This window comes from Meriones unguiculatus, chromosome 15 (assembly GCF_030254825.1).
Source record: "Meriones unguiculatus strain TT.TT164.6M chromosome 15, Bangor_MerUng_6.1, whole genome shotgun sequence".
Lineage (NCBI taxonomy): Eukaryota > Metazoa > Chordata > Mammalia > Rodentia > Muridae > Meriones > Meriones unguiculatus.
In genome coordinates, this window is record NC_083362.1 from 14,469,281 (window position 1) to 14,490,515 (window position 21,235).

The following is a 21,235-nucleotide window of genomic DNA, read 5'->3' on the forward strand; positions in this document are numbered from 1 at the left end:
AAGATGTGTGGAACATTATTGACAAAGACAGCGTATGGGTGTCGGGGGTCTTTGAATGTGCAGGAGCATGGGAGGAACATTATTTGATTGCACCCAGTCAAGACACAGGAGCAAGCCATTGGTGAGGTCGGACTAAGACTGTTTGATTTGTCTGTGGTCCACAGCAGGACCATGTCAGAAATAACTCTAGACTCTAGACCCAGAAGCCAGGCAGGATAGGGTTTATAAATCCAAAACCCACAATTACATCATACCAGAGGCAAACCTGGGGGCGGAAGTCTTCGAAAGTTTTACTTAGTTGATTAAAATAATTTGCTTCAAGTCATAATACAATGGACCTTTGAAGCTTGAGGTGGAGCTGCATGAGAATGTTCGCTCCTTGGGGTGTGGTTAGCCCGGCTGGGTGAAGACAGTTTTCCTACTGTATATCAGGACCGTCAAGAACCGCACACAGATGTTTTCATAACAGCACTTCGTATCTTCATATCTCACTTCATAACTTTTTCAGAGACTAAATATGAAGCTGGAAAGGTCTGAACCAGCTCAAATATGCTTTAATTACTTTTTAAACTTTACCTTTTAAACTTTGCTTCCTCTTCAGCCCATTCCACAAAACACATCCTTTATGCACAGAGCTACATAAGCAGCCAGAGTAGACACCTACCTGGTGCTTTCTCCATCGGGAGGGCCACCCCCGTGTCCCAGATGTGTACTGCCTGTTTCTAAGTGTCGGCATATGAGTTGTGTGATGTGCCTCATCGCTCCCAAATGAACTCTCTAAATCTCTGACTCGTCCTGAAATCCTTTTCTGCAGCAAACTCAGGGATCCAGCTTTCCCTGAGTGGTGGTCTCTAAGAAGGAAGGAAACTTCCCACGGTGGCAGCGGACAGTGATGGGCTGCGTCTCTGCCCCCACTGAAAGAAATTCTATGGGCATGCCAACTTTCCTCTGCGAGTCCATGTAGCTGTGATTTAGCTTTGTCTTTTATTACTTGAGATTTTATATAAAAGATAGATAGATGTAGATAGATAGATGATGATAGATAGATAGATGATAGGTGACAGATAGATGGACAAGTAGGTGATAGATGATAGATAGATAGATAGATAGATAGATAGATAGATAGCTGATAAATATCTTTGAAAAGAGAATGATAAGAAACAAGATGATTTTATATGTATATGTGTTCATGTATATGTACATGTGTCTGAATATGCATGCACATGAATATAGAAGCCAGAGATAAATGTTGGGTGTTTTTCTCAATTGCTTTTTAGCTTATTTTTGGAAATGGACTCTCTCTGAACTCAGTTCACCAACTCAGGGAGCCTGATTGATTGCCTAGTAATCAAACCCTGGGGATTCTTCTCTCTCCCACTCCCTAATGCCAGGCCTTACCACCAGGCCTGGCTTTTCATGTAGGTGCTAGGGATCTATGTTTAGGTCCTTATGGTCATGGGCCAAGCATTTACTGACTCTTCAGTCCTTAAAATTTTCTTTTGACATTTGGCAGGTTCCTCTTATATACTTTCTTTAGATACTGCTGTGTGCTCATGCACAAATGCCACACAGTTAAAGATATGTCAAAGTCAGCCACCTGTGTCTTTAAGCTAGTTTGGGGCTTAATAAAGATAATGTTCCTATTTTGCCTATTTCTTCTAAGCGATGAGAAACTCAGAAAATGCTGTCAAGGCAGGATGAGAGGCAGTAACCATTTTATTAAATAAAATTATTATTAATAGTATGAATCACACTACCATTATCTTATCAGATGTCTCTCTACACTTTCCCTTTGCAGAGGACCTCAGGCCATTGTAATTACAATGGAAATGATTTTGGGCTAGTTTAAACTTCTAAAACAAATTTCCTGTATAGGCATGAAAAATGGCTTGTGTCTGCTTAATCGTTTCAAGCATTGAGTTCGTAGCACTTTATTCTTGACAGCGGCCCATTTCTTGTCTCTCCTTGTAGATCCAGCCAACTTGCAGGTCACTGATGGTTATGCATTCCACTGCTGTGGGTGATGCAACTCTCTGTGACACAAGTGTTTTTTCCCATACTTTCTATTAATATCACTGGTTAAAGTTTGGTAGTACTTTTCCTGATCAGGGTCTTATCCATCTCTTCTTCTCTGTCCATCCTTCGGAGCCCATGCTCAGACACTGTCCCCTCTTACATGTTATCTCATATCTGTAGAAAGTCATCTAGAGTGGGACATATGCCCCCTCTTAATTAGCTCCTTTCCAAACCCTCAGTATCTGTGGAATGAAGGGCAGAAAAGCGGGCCTACTGTGGTGTTCACTCACTTTCTCTTTCTCCACCTTTTTATGTCCCTTTATGCCCATTGCCCAGTGTCTGCAGGCTTTAATATAAACAAGGAACAATTATGCTAGAAAAAGATGGCTAACAGAAGGACAGGAAATTAAAGTGAGCGTGACTGTGACTAAGCTTGGAATTCTTCCGACATGGCCTTGCGTGTGTGCTGTACACATGACAAGGTGTGGGGCTGGTCACGTCAAGGGAACACGAAGGAGCTGAACCAATTTTTCCCAGAGAACATATAGTTTAGCATACAATAAACAGAAGTCAACAGAATTACTGAACATGGGTTAAATGGGATGGTTTTATGCAAGAGAGAGAAAGCTGGGTGCTTTCAAGAGTTTGAGAGAGGGAACGCTTGGTCCATCCATGGTCAGAAGTACTATGGCTGTGTGGATTTGAGTGATGGGGGAGATGGAAACTCCAAAGGGGGTCTCAGGGAACGTGTCCTAAAGTCAGAAAGGCCAGGAAGGCGAACCTGCTTGGGGGAAAATGAAGCATTTCCATTTACCAGGTATAAGCATCATAATAGGCAAGTAGACGTCAGCAAGGAACGAAGTTAAAAAACGATGTTGAGCCCAGTGCAGTAGCTCATACCTACAATCCCAGCACTTGGGGAGGCAGAAGCAGGCAGATTTCTCTGAGTTAGACTCAGCCTGGTCTACAGAGTGAGTCTATGACTACACAGAGAAACCCTGTCTTGGAAAAAATAGCATTGAAAATAGTTCAAAGGGCCTTGACTGCCTTCTGAAACAAGCACTGGGCAGGTCTTGTTTTTGTGGTTTTAGTTTTGTGAAAGAGGGACCCAGTGTGAGCTATTAGTTAGGACATTGGTATGGCTGCGGCACATTGTAGAAGGTGGGGATGCAGCCTGCAAAGGTTCAGAGCAGGAGGTGAAGCTGGTTCCTCGGTGTGGGAACGAAGCAGCAATGAAGAAGGGGTGTGGCATCATGTGGCATGTGAGAGGTGGCAGGCTTGTCTCTGCATCGGGTGTATCTTCTTCAGCCTGACCCAGAGTAAGTCTCTACTGTAACTGAACCCACTGCTACAGGCTGAGGGCCAAATGTTCTCTCTGCAGGGCTAAGACTCATTTCCTTGCTCTGACTTTAGTGACTGTTGCATTCTAGACACTGAATGTGAGGATCCTCTCAGACTTTCACTGCTAGACTTCCTTTTGTGCCTGTGTATTCAAAACATTTTCCTGGACTTGAGGTGGAGCTCAGTGGTAGAGCACTTCCATTGCATAAACAAAGCCACAAAGCCCCTTCTGTGCTCATTGCACATCCAAGGGCCATGGGATAATGCTCTGGAGGTCATGGAGAAGATGCTTCCCAGCCCAATATGCAGTTTCCTAGATTCTTTGTCCATTTTGAGGCTCTCAGAGGATTGATACTTCTAGCAAACATGTTTAATATATTGAATATATTCACGCTTTAAAAATATAGTGGAGGACTCTGGCTAAGATGCTCAATCCCCATTCAGAAAGGCAAAGAGGATGGACATCGGAGGGAGGAGAAAACAGGGAACAGGACAGGAGCCTACCACAGAGGGCCTCTGAAAGGCTCTACCCTGCAGGGTATCGATGCAGATGTTGAGACTCAGCCAAACTTTGGGCAGAGTGCAGGAAATCTTATGAAAGAAGTGGGAGATCATAAGACCTGGAGGGGAGAGGAGCTCCACAAGAACAGCAACAGATCCAAAAAGTCTGGGCACAGGGGTCTTTTCTGAAACTGATACTCCAGCCAAGGACCACTCATGGAGATGGCCTGGAACCCCTACCCAGAGGTAGCCTGTGGCAGTTCAGTGTCCAAGTGGCCTTCATAGTAATGGGGACAGGGACTGTCTCTGACATGAACTGATTGGCCTGCTCTTTGATCACCTCTTCCTGAGGAGGGAGCAGCTTTACCAGGCCACAGAAGAAGACAATGCAGCCACTCCTGATGAGACCTGATAGACTAAGATCAGAGGGAAGGAGAGGAGGACCTCCCTTATCAGTGGACTGGGAGAGGGACACGGGTGGAGAAGAGGGAGGGTGGGATTGGGAGGGGAGGAGGGAGAGCGGTACGGGGGGGGATAGAAAGTGAATAAACTGTAATTAATAAAATAAAAATAATTAAAAAAAAAACACAGACCTTGAAAGAATATGCAAAAACAAAAAACCCACAATAGCTAAAACAACCCTGTACGATAAAAAAAAGCATATCGTGTGTGTGTGTGTGTGTGTGTGTGATTGTGTGTTATATATGTGTTGGTGTGCAAGTGCTACAGTGTGTGTGTGGAGATCAGAGGAGTTAGTTCTCTCCCTCCACCATGTGGGTCCCAGGGATCGAACTCAAGGCATCAGGCTAGGTGACAAGTGCCTTTACCCACTGAACCATCTCACTGGCCCTAAACATGTTCATTGTTGATGAGAAAATAAATAAGTTTTAGAAGCAGAAAGGGCTCAGGGTGGAGTGCCTTGTGCAAGAAGCATTTAGGTTCTTCTAGACACAGACATGAGTTTTAAGTACTAAGCATAAGCTAGACCATGACCCAACAGCACAAGCTCTGGCAGAAAATGTGACTGACAACAGATGGTGACTTTAACGCTTTCACATTTTAGTTACACTGTCTTGGGACACCCCCCCCCAACTCTTAACTCATCCTTCAAACGGTCTGGAGCAGCTGCTTATATCCCTTTTCTTGATCATGTACTTCATACGACAGGAACACGTGGCTGATGACTTCATATTGACTAGTTGATTCCTGGTTTTACAACTTGCCCATGATTCAAGAAATTAAAATGGGCAAAAGAAAGTATTTCATCCGAATAGTAACAGCATTAACAATTCTCTCAGAACCTTTAGAGTCCAGGTACTGACTGCAGAGCTTTTGATAAATCGCCTTATTCATGGGGGATCAGCCACATCGATAAATGGAAGCAAGAGCTGCCATGAAATTAGAATCAGAACAAGAAGGGTAGATTAATCTGGCAGGGGGCAGGGATCAGGGAGATGCACCTTTCAACTGGTTGACTATCTCAGCTGTGCATGAAAAACTACACATGTGATCATTACTTGCAGGTGTGAATGCTCCGCTTGCCCTGCTGTGGAAGTGAGGGCAGAGGGAAAGCCATAAATTCAAAAGCATCATCAGGTTACGCTGAGTGCGAGCGCAGGTTATTCTCTGAGATATAATTGACTATGTTCCTAGGAAGAAAGACAATACTATGTAATTTCGATGAAAAATAGTCGGGTTGTTTTGCCATTACATGTAATACTAAGGTACAACTAAAAATTAAGTAAATAAGACTGCAAAGAATTGTAATTCCCTGAGCAGCAAGACCTGAATGATTTGTCTCACGACAATCTTTAAAGCCTGACTGTCCCTTTTGGTAAGGAAGAGAGCGGAAAAAAATCTGTACAAAGGGTCAAAAGAAAAAAAAAGACAAAAATTAGATTATCACTTTGATGTAGTCATAAAATGCCACTATGAAGTGGCTGAGCCTAGCTCGGTTGACATTTAGTCTTTTCCTTTTAACCACTGTTCTTCCACACTCCTGGAGGTGGGAGATGCATTCTCAGTTGGGAGAGTACTTGTATAACTTACACAAGGCCCTGGGTTTGATCCGCAGAACCACATAACCCCTGTGCAGGGCCACATGCTGCATGTCTACAGTTGCAGTAGGCGGGGAGTGGAGGCAAGAGAAGCCAAAGTTCAAGGTCATCCCGGACTACGAAGGGTGCACAGGGCCGACATGGGATTCCAACACTTTCAGAAGTGATAGTCTTATATAACCCCCACAACGTTTGTTCTGCCTCCAGTGTCCCTCGGGCAGTTTGCTGTCCCCTGAAGTCTTTCTCCAGCAGATCCAGGCTCCTGCATCTCTCCTGCCCCGAGGGACCTAAAGACAGGAGGAGGGTTACGATATCGGTTTGCAACCGAGTACCTCTAAGCATGCTGTGACACTTGTCCTGTTGTTTGGGTTAAGTGTGAGTGCTGAACCCAAACAGGCTTATTCCCCGAAGAAGCAGCACCTGCCCCTTCGACCCAAGAAGGGGTCACCTCACTCGAGCACCACTCGATGGCCGCCAGGTGTATCCCATCAATTTCTGCCCCGCTTTGGCTGTGGGTCCCCTGTCCAATCTCCTTCCTCCCTTTCTTTGTGGAGCCTGTGGGGTCTTGCCTGGTTACTCTCCAGAAGGCCAATTCCATTATTCTCTGTGGTTCCTTTGTTATTTTATCTAACTCACCTGTGAGCAATGCCCACCACAGCACAAAGCTTTGCTTCCAAGGTCTGTCCTAGCCCATTCCTAGCTCTGACTCAGGCTCCAGAAACAAAGTGGTTTTGTACTCACAAAGCCTTCTCTGCCTGCCATGCTGGCACATGCTCCCTGTCTGTCTATAGACCTCTATCAGACCACTCACTGTCGCTGCCTCTGGCCAGGAGTCATTCCAACTCTGTTCCCCACGCTGCTCCGGCTGGATTCTGGAGCTCTTGGGCATTTAGCCTAGCCAAGCTAAATGTATCTTTGACAGTGACCATATCTCCGTCAAGAGGGCGATCTGATTCGGTGATCTGCCTCCTCTAATTCCCCTTAGTTGTGGCACCTGATGCAGAAGAAGGACTTACTAAAGAGGCATTTATTTGAAGCCGGTGTCATATGAACAAGCTTGTGTATTCTGCAGCTGTGGCTGTTATATGTAGGGGACGTGGGACATCTGGGTAAGGCATCTACACTTCTAACCTTCACTAGGCATTCCTCTGCCACCTTGGAGAATAAGTTCAGGTGCTCCTCACGTTCCTCGCCCTCCTCCTCTTTCCTCACTCTGGTTACAAGGTGGGGGAAGAGATCCCAGAGCTCTGTGTGCTTAGGGGTAAGTCACAGCTCCAGCCCTCCTCTCTTCCCAGTCTTCTCAGCCTTCACCTCTGTCAGCATCAGGCTAACTTCACTGTACCTTTTTGTTTTTGTTTTTGTTTTTGTTTTTGTTTTTCATGAGACAGCTATTCCCCCTTTCCTTCGTACCTCTACCCCTTGCCATCCTCCGTCACCTACTCTGTTCCTTCTGTCGCTCTCAGGGCTTAGCCCTCAGCTTTGGCCGTCTTCAAAGCCTGTGCCTCCCCAGCCTCTTACATGGACCCTCACTGCTCTATGCTCTTTCTTCCTTTCCTCCCACCTCTCACAAAACCTTCTTACCTTTTCTTCTCAACCCCTCTAGCTTTTTTCCTCACAGGCAATAAAGCCATTAGGAGAAGGACGTTGCAGTGTTATGTTCCAAGACATCTTCCCCATCTTCCATTGTAACAGATGTTCCGTGCTTCTCAGTACACAGTGACAGCTTCCTGGATACTAAGCCCACCTTTGACCCTTCAAAGATGTAACTTCTGCAGGCATTTCCTTTCCACCCTTTACATTGACTTCTGTTTCTGTCTATTGTTAGCACTGGGCCTCAGAGATGCTGTCATCTTAATGCATGAGGAACCAGTCTCACTGAGCACGTTCCCTCTCTTTGTTCACCTTGATGACCTCCTCCCGGCTGATTCTGCTCCACACTGCCCTGGCTGGTTAACCAGTTTTCATTTCCTCCGTGCCCCTGTGTAGACCCGTGGCTTTACACACCACCATTTAATGGCATTTCCTAAGTTTATATTACACACCCAGAGATCTCACCTGTCCCAACTGCTGCTTGCTTGGCCTCTCCTTTGGATTTCATTATCTGGATCCTAAGCCGTCCGAAACGATGCTCCTGTTCTCCCTTCCTGCCCTCTGTGCCTGCTTCATCCACACTGTCAGTGTCAGTCAGTGATGTCTGCGTGTTTTCCATAATGGCTTCTAGAAACCTAGATGTTGACTGTGCTGACATACTGAAGCTCATTGGCAAATCCCTATGGTGACCATGAAAATACACGAAGTTGGACAAGGTCTCAACATCTCCACTACTTCCACCATAAAGTCATGTTTGGGTTGTTGTAATAACCTCACTCTGCTATCTGTGTTTCCACCATGGGCAGCCTGATAGGCACCCACGATGGTTAGTGCTGTGAAATATAAACCAGGTTGTATTTTCTCCACTCAGAATCCTCCTTAACTTCCATCAGAATCAGAATCTTTTCTGTTTATGGAAGTGACCCCCATATGCCAATGCCGTGTGCCATTTTCTGAGTTCACTGCACTCCAATCCTAGCCAGTGATTCAGCCCCACCTTAAATGTTCCTTCCCACTGCTGGCAGAGGCCAGGGGATATAGGTGTGCCTTGCTCCCATTCCTTCTTCAGGTCTCTCCAGTGCAGAGAGTAATTCCACCTTAGTTCTACTTGGTTGTCACTCCAGCAGGGTTTGGCACCAAGAATCATGTGGCCCACAGACTTTGTGCAAATACTTCTCTCTCTTTGCACCCTAGATTATAAATTCTGAGCTTTTGTTTTATCCATTTGTTCACTGCCATGTTCCTAATATACAGCAAGAAAAGTAATTAGGTGTCACGAAACCACATGTTAAATAAATGAAGAATACTGGTGATATTTTCTTCCATGTTCACAGTCATCCTGGCAGTAATCCGCTGAAGATTCCTTGTGGCGTCTTTATACCAGAGCTATGCCCCCTCAGCCTTTCCCAGCCCAGCAAAGGGAAGCCATTCCAAATGCTTTGGACAAGATGCCCAGGACCTCTGGTCATCAGCTTAGCCTTCATGGCCTCCGGGGAAAATCTGTGCAACCAGTTCAGTAGTCAAAACAAGGTCCAGACCTAAAGCCAGTGGCTGAGCATGTCATGTCCTCGGCCTGGCATGCTGCTGTTATTTAATTTGACACTAAGCACCAGGCCAAAGCTCTTCTTCCAAGTTGAAACTGATCAGATACCGTACTGGACAGTCACTCCCTGTCTTCTGGGTTTCTCTTCTTCACACTAGACATTGTATCAGAGACCTTTAATGATGGTGTTTGAATGCACCCTTCTTTCTTCATCACAAAAAACAGCCAGTGCTGTGAAATTCATACAGAGTCTTGGTCATGGTTCTCTTGCTGTGAAGAGACACCATGGCCAAGGCAACTATTATAAGAGGAAGTATTTAATTGGGGCTTTGTTTATGTTTCAGAGGTTTAGTCCATTATCATCATGGCTGGGAACATGGAGCCATGCAGGCAAGCATGGAGAAGTAGTTGAGAGGTACATCCTGACCCATAGGCCAAAAGAGAGAGAGACTGGGCCTGGCATTGGCTTTTGAAACCTCAAAGCCCACCTGAAGTGCCACACCTCCTCCAACAAAGCCACACCTCCTAATCCTTCTAATCCTATCAAAGGGCTCCACTCTCTGTTTGAGCCTATGGGGGATATTCTTATTCAAACTACCACATAGAAAAAGAAAGTGATGCAAACTACCAATAGACCTAACCCCATGTTTACAAAAAGTGAGAGAGGGGAGAAGATCATTTATTCTAAGGGAGCCCACACAGGAGGCACAGGGCACAGGAGGCTAATGCGATAAAATGACAGTAGGGCCTGCCTAGGCCATGGACACCTTCTTATCAGGCTGTTAAAAGCTGGTACCCACCTAATCTAGACTTGGTGTCTAAGTTTTTCTGCTTCTCCTAGAAGCTCAGAAGCTAACATGTGAGTTAACCAGGCCAACCTCCACCTCCTTTCGAGTCATTGCCCTGCTTTGTGATTGCTCCCATGATCACATTGTCCTAGTGCTACTCAGGGCACCAAAACTTTTCCTTTTCTTTACCTGCAAAGGGAAATGAGTTCACATTGAGTAGTCCTAAGGAAGAATGACAGTGAGTCTTTGCTGGCTGAATAACAACGTCCTTACATGCTTCCCTAAAAGGACAAGGGCTGGGTGAATAGCAATCATTGCCCCAGAAAAAGAGCATCCATTCACAGCTCCACACAGAGTGGTAAATGCTCAAGGGAAAATACCTGGTTATCTGGTTGGCAGAAGCAAGCATGGAACTGTTAGTGGACCCTCCTCTAATCTCAGAACTTAAGAGTGTATGAGTTAGATCATCTTTTTTTAATGTGAAAAAAAATGTTTTTTTAAACAGAAAGAATGTTTTTTCCTAAATTCTTTTTTTTCTCATTTGGTGTATTTACTGACAATTTATTTATAAGAATAGTGATTTTGCTATATTGAAAAATATATTTGGAGAACTAGTAACCTTTAGCTAGTGAGATAAATAGATTTTTTGCAAATTACGCATTTAAAATTGGGTATTAAATAAAAATAGAAAAGGTTGGACTGCCACTTCTGAATTTGCAATGTTACATTTTGCATTTATCAAGTTTTTCACATATGTATTTTCTATAGATTTTTCAGAACAATATATTTAATGTTACAGTTTCCTCTACATTAGCCACCTGGGGCTGTGCCACCCAGTCTAGAGAAGCCAGTGTTCTTAAGATTATCATTATCTCTTAAATATTTAGCGATTTTTATCATTGTAAAATAACTGTCATTAAGACTTTTAACACTTACCTAGACAGAAGGTTTGAGGGCTGCCCATCCAAGAAAAAAAAGAAAAGTAACAGGATGTTCTGTCCTCTTGACATTGTCAGAAGTAAAATAGTAGTAGTAGTAATAATAATAATATTCCTTGAGAGTTCCCTTTGAAGGCTCTTGCAGTGTGCATCATTGTGAATGACGAAGGAAGGTGTGCGGCCAGTATGCTCCTTTGTATTAAAGGCAGTAACTAAAGCTGGCACTAGGAGGCAGTAGACAAGACCCTGGGGACAGCTTCAAGCCCTTTGTGGGGAGGAACATATAAGGGTGGCCCGGGGTCTGCTATCCCTTGTTTCTCCTCTAATCTATACCCGGCTTCATCAGGCCAGATTACAGCCATGTTCTCTTGGATAGAAATCTTAACATGATGTTTAGCTGGAAAGAAACTGGGTCCATATGCTTCCAAAGGAGCAAGAAAAGCTGGGCAGCTCTATCTCCCCTCTGCTGCTCTCCTCACAATGCCGTACTATCCATGATGTCGCCTGCCTTGCTATCTCATGGGCTCATGGGCACAGATGCAGGACCAGTGCAATTTCCCAAGCACAGAGGAGTATGTTGGTAGAAAACACAATGGTAAGAGAGAAAGAGCGGGTACAAACTCACTTTTGAAAAAAAAAAAAAGGCAAAAAGATTCTAGGATGAGAACATGAAATTGCTGTATTTAGTAAGGGTTGTGTGGTGGTGGAGACACCGAAGGCCATCGTATCCTGATGAGGCAAGGAGAAGCCTTTTTTAAAAAGTTGAATGAATTGGACCTTATACTCCTAATATTCCTCATCCTGAACTCATTTAGTGAAAGAAATGGATATTTCTTCAGACATAGATTTGACATTCCATCACATTATACCGTAAGCAGGACAAACGGGATGTTAGAAAGGGTCATGCAAGCGAGCTGAGACAGAGCAGTGCTCTGAGGCCCTGGTTATCTCATTTAAACAGATATGAACTGTGGGCGCCAGTGGTATGATCACCAGCTGCTGCCCACGTTGTGAATAAATTGCTTAGAAGGATCCTTTTGCTTACCAGATGCGACCTAGATTCAGATTTCCAAAGGTGGGGGGTCTCTATTGTGTCAGAAAAAAACAATTGCTGGTAAAATGCATGGTAAATGAGCTTATCTCACTCTTCCAGGTGTTTGGGTTAATATGTGATGGAATTATTGCTTCATTTATGAAAAATAATTGAGGAAAATGTTCCAGCAAATCAAATTTGGATAAAGGCTTAGGAATAGCTATTGTGCTGTTAGCATGTTTTTTAATGGACGGAAGAACAGGAGCTAAAAGAGATAATAAAAATATTTAAAAGTGCATTTGAGAAGTCTCTTATGAAAGGGTCAGACGTGGGTGTGCTGTGGCAGAATGTTGAAGAACAATGCAAACAATTACAATGCTTTCAGCACCTAGAAAAACTGCTATAAAAAAAAAAAAAGGAAAAAAACCCAAAGCCCGTCTGTCTGCTGGCTCTGATAAGTTGTATTATTCTGCTAAATGCAAGGGAAAAAAATGTAAATGTAACGTCTTTATTCTGTCTTACCCACTTGCTGTCCTTTTCATCTCCAGGGGCCGTTACTCCAAAGCCAGTCCCTGAACCTGAGAAACAGACAGACCACACAGTTAAAATTGCTGGAGTGATTGCGGGCATCTTGCTGTTCGTTATCATATTTCTTGGAGTTGTGCTGGTCATGAAGAAGAGGTGAGCTTATATCTGGTTGCCAAAAGTGCAACTGTCCCCTTTGTTTGCCAGGGCACTAGTGTGTGTGAAAAGATCCATGTGCTGGATAGGGAGTGGTACCCAAGTCATAGCTGTGGCTCCGTAGGGTGAACATTTTTAATTATGTAGCATTTGCAGTTAGGGGGCAGAGATTTAGAGTAAATGCTTGAGGTTTTTGTGAATATACAAAGCATATTCTGCCAAAATAAATGCAAATGCTTCATTTCTTCCCGTGGATAATGTAAATGCTTTGTTTCCCTGATAAGTCTTTGGTCCTAATGACTGCAAGTTCTTGTATTTGATACTCCCAAGCTGAATGAGAAGGAAGACTTCCCTCCCGTTACAATGAAAATGATGAGGACAGGATTTCTCAAGCCAGCGTCCTATGCCGGCACCATGCTAGAGCAGCTAAATAATACAGTGCTCCCATGAGAAAACAACCTTGATGAGCAGCCCCAACGTGAAAGACACAAGTTGAAGGACTAAGTCATTAGCGCAAGTTCAGTGTTATGACAGAGTTCTGTCTTACTGAGGGGTCCTTTGTTGGTGGAAGAGATAAGTAGATCTGGATACAGTAACTGATTGTTTTCTTCCCTAGTTGGAAAATATTCAGTGTCTACTTTTGTGTGAGCAAATTAAAAAAAAAAAAAAAAAACAACTTAATAATGAACTAAAGTCTTCATTTTATATGAAATGGCAAACAAAAATGATTGGAAGCAGTCATGATTTTACGCTCCAGAACAGCGTAAGATCATGGGGCTTGCTGCTTTGCTCTATAGTTCAAATGGAGTTGTAGCCATGGAATGGAGATGTGGCCATGGATGGAGTAGGTGAAGTAGGCATTCTTGCCCAAGTAAGATCCTGAAAGTCCTGTGTAGTCATAGACAGTGGCTGGGCTCCATCCTGAAATCTAGCTGGTGGTGGCATCAGCTAAGTTTTCTGTTCAGATGGCAGTGTAGGAAGGAGGAGAGCGGTTGTGAGGAGACTGGTGAATTGGGGAGGTAAATTTCGGTAGCTGTTTGGAGGGAGAAGGAGAAGCCTAGAAGAAAGCTAGTTCTTCTCGCAGCAAGTTGGTGGTGATGATGCCATTTACCGGAATGCAGAGCGGAGAACGGACTAGAAGGTAACCTGAGAGCAAAAGGAGAGGTCCGTCATGGACATTTGGAGTTTAGGATTCCATTCCACTAGTGCACTCCCTGGCAGGTGGAGATGCTTTATGGGCTCAAGATAATAATCCCAACCCCAGATCTCTTCTACATGAGCTTATAGAGCCTGAGGGATGTCCAAAATAAAGATAAGCCTGTGTTAGAATACTGTGTAAATGAGTTCGTGTCCAAGTGTCTTCCCACTCCTTCCATGTCCTTTAGCCCATCCTTCCTTTCCCTGCCTCATTGTTGTCTTCATTCTTTGGCTTGCTTCTTTTCTTTTGTGAAATGGGGTTTCACTCTGCAGCCAGGGCTGGCCTTGACCTCAAGATCTTGCTACCATCCGCTTCATGCTGGGACTGCAGGAATGAGCTTCAATGCTTAGCATTCTTTGTCTTTGAATCTTTATTTCTCTTTCTTCTGCCCCACATCTCACATATTTTTGTTTTGGTTTGTCTCTTTTTCCTTGTCTCTCATCACTCATTTTTTTTTCTGTGTGGTCTTTGCCTGACCCTCACCTCAATATTTACGTAGATACCTATTTGGGGACATCTGTGATTTTGCTAGTGTTCCTAACATGTACAAAGAAAAAAAAAAAAAAAACAAAACCCCAGTAACAATAGGTTCTTCGTGCCCAGATATTCAAACTGAAGATCTAGGAGATTTATTTTCAATTCTGAGACTATATTGGATCTTTGTGTCATCCAGGAAGCTCTCTATGAGGAACAGCTTGAAACGTAGTAATCCAGTTGCCCTTGTGACCTCAGCTAAATGCTAGCTAATCCTCCAAGGGCCTCCCTCTGCTGGATTTGTTCATTTCTCTTCCCAGGTCTCTCAGGTAGCCACAGGGTTGATGCTATAAATTATGCATTTGAAGAGATTGCCTCTGGTAACATATGGCCTTGATGCAACTTTAGACTAAAGACCCATAAGTCACATCAGATTTTACATGATTATTTACTACACAGTAATCTTAACAGGGCTGTCTGCACAGCATGCGTCATGGCTGTATTTGCTTTCTCTGAAATAGAGAACGTGTTCTCCAGAAGACAAATTAGGCAGCATGCATTGCCTATAAACTCAATGCTTCAAAATTTAGGCCTGAGCTACACATGATACAAATTCTTAAAACTTGGAATTGTTCAGGGTTTTTCACTAAAATTCAAGTCTGACTTTTACAAGCACCGTTTTTAGACAGAATAGTTAAACTAGCGTATGAATCATGCATCAGTTGCTGGAGTTTCACTGGTGCGTAACAAGCATGTTTCATTATTTAAGCTCCCCAGTAGGCCTTACAAATAACCGTCTTTGTTCAGTCACTTCAGGCCCTGTGATGTTGGTTGGTGAGCAGTTGGTCTTTCAGCCACATCTCTCACTGTCCCACAGAAGACCATCAACAAATGAAGAGAAGTCAGCAGGGAATGAAGAAAGAGAATGGGTGGAGGGAGGCAAAGAATGGCCCCAGCTGTGGGTTTCTACACAGAACTGGCTATTTTTTTCTACTAGGTGGAAATTAGTGTTATCAAACTTTGTGGAATTTTCTATTTGTGCTACTAGTCTGGCTTTCCTCTACTCACAGATTTATTTATTACCATCTGTCTGTCTGTCTGTCTGTCTATCTATCATCTGTTGTCTATCTATCATCTACCAATCATCTATTGTCTATCATCATCTATATCTGTTCAGCATCTGTCATCTTTCTTTTTATCTATCATCTATCATCCATCTACCATCTATCTGTCTATCATCTATCTATCTACTATCTATCATCTACCTACCTACCTGCCTATTTGGGAGAGTGCATTCATGGCCATAGCACAAGAGAAAGTGAGTGGTTGGAAAAAAATATCTCAGTACTTCTGGAAGCGCCCCTGGAAATGTGTGCTGTGGAGGATGAGCTTGTCATCTGTGCTGGTCAGCACTCCACACCAATCAGGAGCTAGGCATGGGTCTCGCAAATCCCAGCACTGGTGCATGTTTTCGCATTTCTGTAAAGAGGCACCATCAGGTACTAACTCAGCTACCACCATCTTGCCTTCTGAGGACAAGCCTGTGAAACAGTATTTGCTGAAGGTGGAACTCGGATAGAGAATGTGGAGCCTGTCAGTTCGTGGAATACTTTAGCTTACAGGTGTCAGTGACCAAACGCAGGCGTGACCATGAGAGGTGCTTTTCACTGTCCCATGACTCTCCCAAATCTGTTAGGCTGTGCCTGGACTAATGGGCCAAGCTTTGCTTAAAACAAATAACCACAACAACAAAAAACCCTTTGGTAAGACCCATACATTTATTTTTATCTGTGGACATGTCAGTGTCTTCTGTCCCTGTCCTAAATGGCATGCACCTCTGACCTCGTGATGTTCGGGGGAAGCAAACGCTGAAGAAGGCTGTAAAGTGACCACCTAGAAAACGAAAGCTTTATGCAAAGCCTCATCTCAGCATTCTCTCATAATTAATTTATAGTAGTGTAAATAGGAGTTATTTTTACCATATTTTACCCACATCTGCCGTAGTGCCTTTATGTAAATAAAAATACCTGCATTTTCAACATTTTCCATAAGGAATAATTTATCTCAATAACAGTTTGACAGACTGTCGTGTATCAGCACTGTCGATTTTACTATGATTAATTATATTTGCTGTTGTTTCTAAAATTGCAGTAGGTCTTACATAAGTTTGAGAGCATTTGTATTAATTACAATTACATTCCCATCTAAGCCACCATGGTACATAGCAAGCTCAACTGTTGTGACTGTTGAAAACTAATTAAAGCAATATGAATTATTATATAAGATAGCAAGCAGGAGCTGTTCCGCACAGAAGCACCAGTTAGTGATATACATAACTATCTTAACCCTGAAATGCATACCCAGCCACCTGCCTAGGACACATTTAACAAATGCGCCTTTTACAAATGAAGCAAGTCATTAAACATCTAGTGCCCATCGTATTGTGTGAAACAATACCGGTACTGCCTTGAAGAAATTCACAATTTAAAAAATGGGGACTATTTCTGAGGACATGATGAAACAAAAATAGAAACAGAGAAAATCTAGTGAAAACACTGTTCTCAAAGAGACCCCTGATGTGTGTGGCTGGAGGCCAGCCATATTGACTCTGCCCCTCCCACTCTGCCTTTTTACATGGGAGATAGCATCCCCCCCCAACTGTAGCTCAGTGTGACCTGTATGTGGAAAATACCTTACATGTAAAGCTTAATTCAAATTCCAGTTTCAAAACCACACATCATGAAAGTACAGAGAGAGGTATGTATGTCAGTTTCTTCTTTCTCAGTGGCATGTAAAATATGCACATTTAGCATGCACTCATTTATATAAAGACCGGAGCTAGAAAATCCCTCGTGCCTGGGCATGCTTGACCCGTGACAGATGTGCATACAGATGCGTTTGGCCACTGATTACCCCTGTCCTCCGGGTTCCCTGAGGGCACAGAGGAAAGCCATTCGTCACCCACTAGGACTCACTGCGTGGAAGACCCTGCTTATTCAGTGGGTGGGGAGGGGCTGGGTGATGGGTACCACTCTCTGCACTGGAGCGGCTGAGGCGTCGGTGCTGCCAGGCTTGGGGAAAACTCTGAGGTCCAGAAGCTACTGCACAGGGTTACCTGTGGCCTTGGACACAACACATTAGGAATCAAAAGCTGCCTTAACAGAGCCAGCAATGTGTACAGTGCCTGCCTGCCAGGTGTGGACAGTGTCCTCAGTGTATACTTGCACTGACACCCAAGCAGGCCTCCAGTGCTGCTCCTCCAACTGCCCCAGTCCTGGGGGTCAGGACAGGCTTCTGAACTGTCTTTGTGCTGGGCCCTCATGCCAACATGGGGTCGGGTACCCTCAGGTACAGTTGTCCTCCTGATTTCTGCTGTTGTGGTCAAGCAGTCTTCAGCTCAGCTCATCCTCATTCTGTCCATTAGCACAGCGTATGTATTTTTTTTTTTTTTTTTTTTTTTTGCATCTTAGCTCTGAAACGCCATTGAGCCAAGGATGTCAAGAAAAACTTGACCATCCTCCGTAGCATCTGTCTCCAGATGCTGATTCACGTCCTATCACTGTCTTTCCATTATCTAGAGAATGTGTGCCTATTTGGGCTGACACGGCCTCACCTTCTATTAGTACAAGAGAGCGTGCCAAGGCTGTGGAAGCAGGGCATTTTATTTAGTTGAAATGTGGGTCTCAGAGAGTCCCAGAACTCAAATTTCACAAAATCACCTCATTTCTCTCCCGTTTTATTTCATATTAATAAGTAAAAATAGCCATGAACAATACTCAAAATAGAAGGAAACTGCACACACCAAAAAAAAAAAAGGCCAGTTTAGTTTGACTTTAAGCTGGATCTGTGATTTGTGACATGAATTCCTAGCATAAATCTGAATTTCTTTTTAACAGGGAATGTAGTTATAAACGGAACTTTTCATTTATGTTCATTTAGAGTATGAATGTTCAAAAGGTTGAAGAAGACCCTTTTAGTTAGAGGACCTTTTGTGGTTGTTTTCTTGGTTTTGACAATATAGTGTGAGGTGAAACAAAATGTTGAGAAATATATTTACTTAAGTAAACAAACAAACAAAACAAAACAAATTTTTGCCAAGTGCCCCCTCAGACTGTGAATTTTGATCTACTGACAGAAGTTTGGGGTGTTGTGGTTCTTATACCTTCAAGCTGTGCTGACACTCTGCTGGTGCTGGCATGAAGGTAAAGTTTCTATAGGTCTTACTGCAACAAGTGAAAATGGACTCACTTACTGAGTTCTAAACATACCTCTACTTTGTGAAAACAAATCAAGGAAAACCAAGGCAGGAGGCAGCTGAGGTCATCCCACCTAAGAACGAACCGTTTTCTCTCCCCTGGGCATTCTCAGTGCAAATTTCTAATGTGAATCATGTCTCCTTGACATTGGACACAGCCCTGGCCTGAGCAATTAATGCTAATTCAGACACCTGGGATTTGTGCTTTTCCCTGCCCTCTCCTCATCTCATCCTGGTGTCCACTCTTCCCACAGCCGCTCTTGGGATGGTGTTGGAGATGTGTTTCCTGTTAGATGGCTCTTGGGATGGTGTTGGGATGTGTTTCCTGTTAGATGGCAACATGGTGGGGCTATGAGATGATCCCCGGTGACCATGCTCCGCACCTGGCCTCACATCTGTCACGGTGCTTTGTCCGGGTGGGCATGCAGCTCACCTCCTCATTCAAGGCAAACGAGAGACTTCTTTAATCCAGGCCTGCAGAGTGGACAAGGCCCTGGCTTCCATCACCGGTCCCACAAACAAACAAACAAACAAACATGTAGTGCAAGCATTTGAAGCGCTTTGACTCTTGAAAACATGGGGAATGTTGTGCTCGGCTTAGCAATGCATACGCTAAGAGGCCTTATATGTACTATAAGTTACATACAGCATCATATTTGATTAACTCTCCTGTAGCATGAACATTCTGATGGATGGATTCCCTGCCTGGAAGGTAGGATTATTTGAAAACTCGACTATACTTCTTCCCATTCTTACTTTAAAATATGAAAGTAGTTGAATTGAATATATGTATATTTAATTTCACCTATGGCTTAATTAAAAGATGAATGGACTAGTCAGTAACATCTAAACTACTGTGTGCCTGTTACATTTGTATTGCATGTGTTTGAACGAGCAGGCAGTACGGATGCATATTTATAAGGCACAGAGCACTAGTCACTCCATGTGTAGGATACTGACTGATCATGTCAGAGTAGCTGACATGGCTGTCACCTCAGATTTGTGTTCTTTCTTTCTTGGGAACATTAGGAGTTCTTTTTACATTGGCTGAGCTGTTGTCAACAACAGTTTTCCTCCCACAATACTGAATAGACATTTCCCCATGTCCTCCCTCTCTCCTCCGAATTTTGCTTAGGCTCTGAGAACAACTACTTTACTTTTATGTCATTTTTGAAACACACTAATACAAATAGTACATTGGTTTGCATTTTGTTCACAAGTGTCATGACTTTAGATCTAAAATGATAAACAAATGTGAGAACAAATTTTTCTCCATACTATAGTCATGGATCTTAAATAAAAAATGTTAGCTATTTCAGGTCTTCTACTCAGTGCTTTTACAATGGAAAAGACTAGACTTCTGTCTGTGGTAGCAGTCACGCTGGGATTCTTTTGGGCTTCTCATCCTCGCATGGCTAATCAGCCAACACTTCGTTGTTCCTTTGACCATGTTTAATAATGAGTTTGTGCCAAATATTGGCTCATTGAACCTATATCCAAAAGAAATACCAATTGAAAACAAATTTAGGAAGAAGCTGTTTACTGAAATGCTTAAGTAGCAAAATGTCCCTTACCTAGGACCTCGTGATCTGCATAATCCTTGACTAATTTGGCCGACACAGATCCTTGGAACCCTTGTGGAATATCTGGTGTGCCCACTACCACAGAGTTGCCACCCTTCCTCAGCCAACTGCAACTCCTCCTAACGCCTGACTGCCACACAGCCTGTCCCTACAGCCAAGCCAGGCCACTCCACCCCTGCTCAGCAGGCAGCTGTTCGCATGCCTTAGCCAAAAACTCTTGTCTGGGATCACATTAACTCTCTGCTCTCATGGCTTTGCAGATGCTTAAACTCCAAGGGCCTCTCCACCTGAATTCCCAAGCGATTCTAATTCTCCTCCCTAGCCACTGTCCTAAGTTCAGATTGTTTTGTGTATCTTTTGACCTGAAACTCTAGAGTCCTGGCATGATTCTTGGAACATCACCTCCCTTTACCTGAGGTAGAGCGTTTTGAAGGTCCCTTCCAGGAGACACACATCTGCCAGTCCTCCATTGGCAGGTTGGGAAATCAGGCTGCACCATCACAACATCAGTCTACAGTGTTCTCTGCCTTATACAACCCTGCTGCCCAAGTCGTTAGAGACGCTCCTCCAGAGAGGTCAGCCTCCTGTAGGCAACAGCGTTCCAAAATAACAGTATGAATAATGAGTTAATGTCCCAAGCGCCTCTACTTTCATGGTCAGCCATAACCTAAAGAGCAGTGCCCAAACTTAAACTCAAGTCCTAAGTATCTAAGTAAAAGGATAATTCATTATGCAGAGGGAGAACATGGGTGGGAAGAGCGCTTGATGAATGAGGACTATGAAGAAGTTCACTGTTTCAAAGGTCAGAATTATAGATCTGATTATGTGCAGAGCAACACTGCTCATTGATTTTTTTTTTCCAGGCCCTGTTCTAAACCTGAGGCTCAAAGGACATTGCACATAGCTTTTTAAAATGCCATGTGTCCTGTGATTTATAAAATTTTAAATTCTCAAAAATATCTTTAATTACCATCCTGACCACTGCATTAGCTTCAGCCTTTTTAGTTCAGTTGAGGGCACTCAGCAATCATTTCTCTTTTAGACATTGTGCTGCTAATTTGGGTGATAATATGTGAAGAACTTTCAACAGTTTAACTGGAGCTCTGAATAAATAACAAATCAAATTAAGCTAAGGTAAATGAAATAGCTCCAATGAAAGAGCTATAAATTAAGAGACAAACTAAGCAGAATGGAGGGAAAGAAACAAATTAAAATAGATTTTTGGATTCTGAAATGT

General features: G+C 43.5%; 1 protein-coding gene across 9 annotated transcripts in view; it reads left to right on the plus strand.

Moving 5' to 3' along the window:
* Nucleotides 1-21,235, plus strand: part of Ptprm (protein tyrosine phosphatase receptor type M) — a 674,808-nt gene that overhangs the window by 448,006 nt on the left and 205,567 nt on the right. For all 9 annotated transcript variants that reach the window (XM_060368219.1, XM_060368222.1, XM_060368224.1 and 6 more), the window contains one exon: nucleotides 12,356-12,488. In XM_060368219.1, the coding sequence (XP_060224202.1) occupies nucleotides 12,356-12,488 (133 nt within the window). The remainder of the gene's footprint in view (nucleotides 1-12,355; nucleotides 12,489-21,235) is intronic.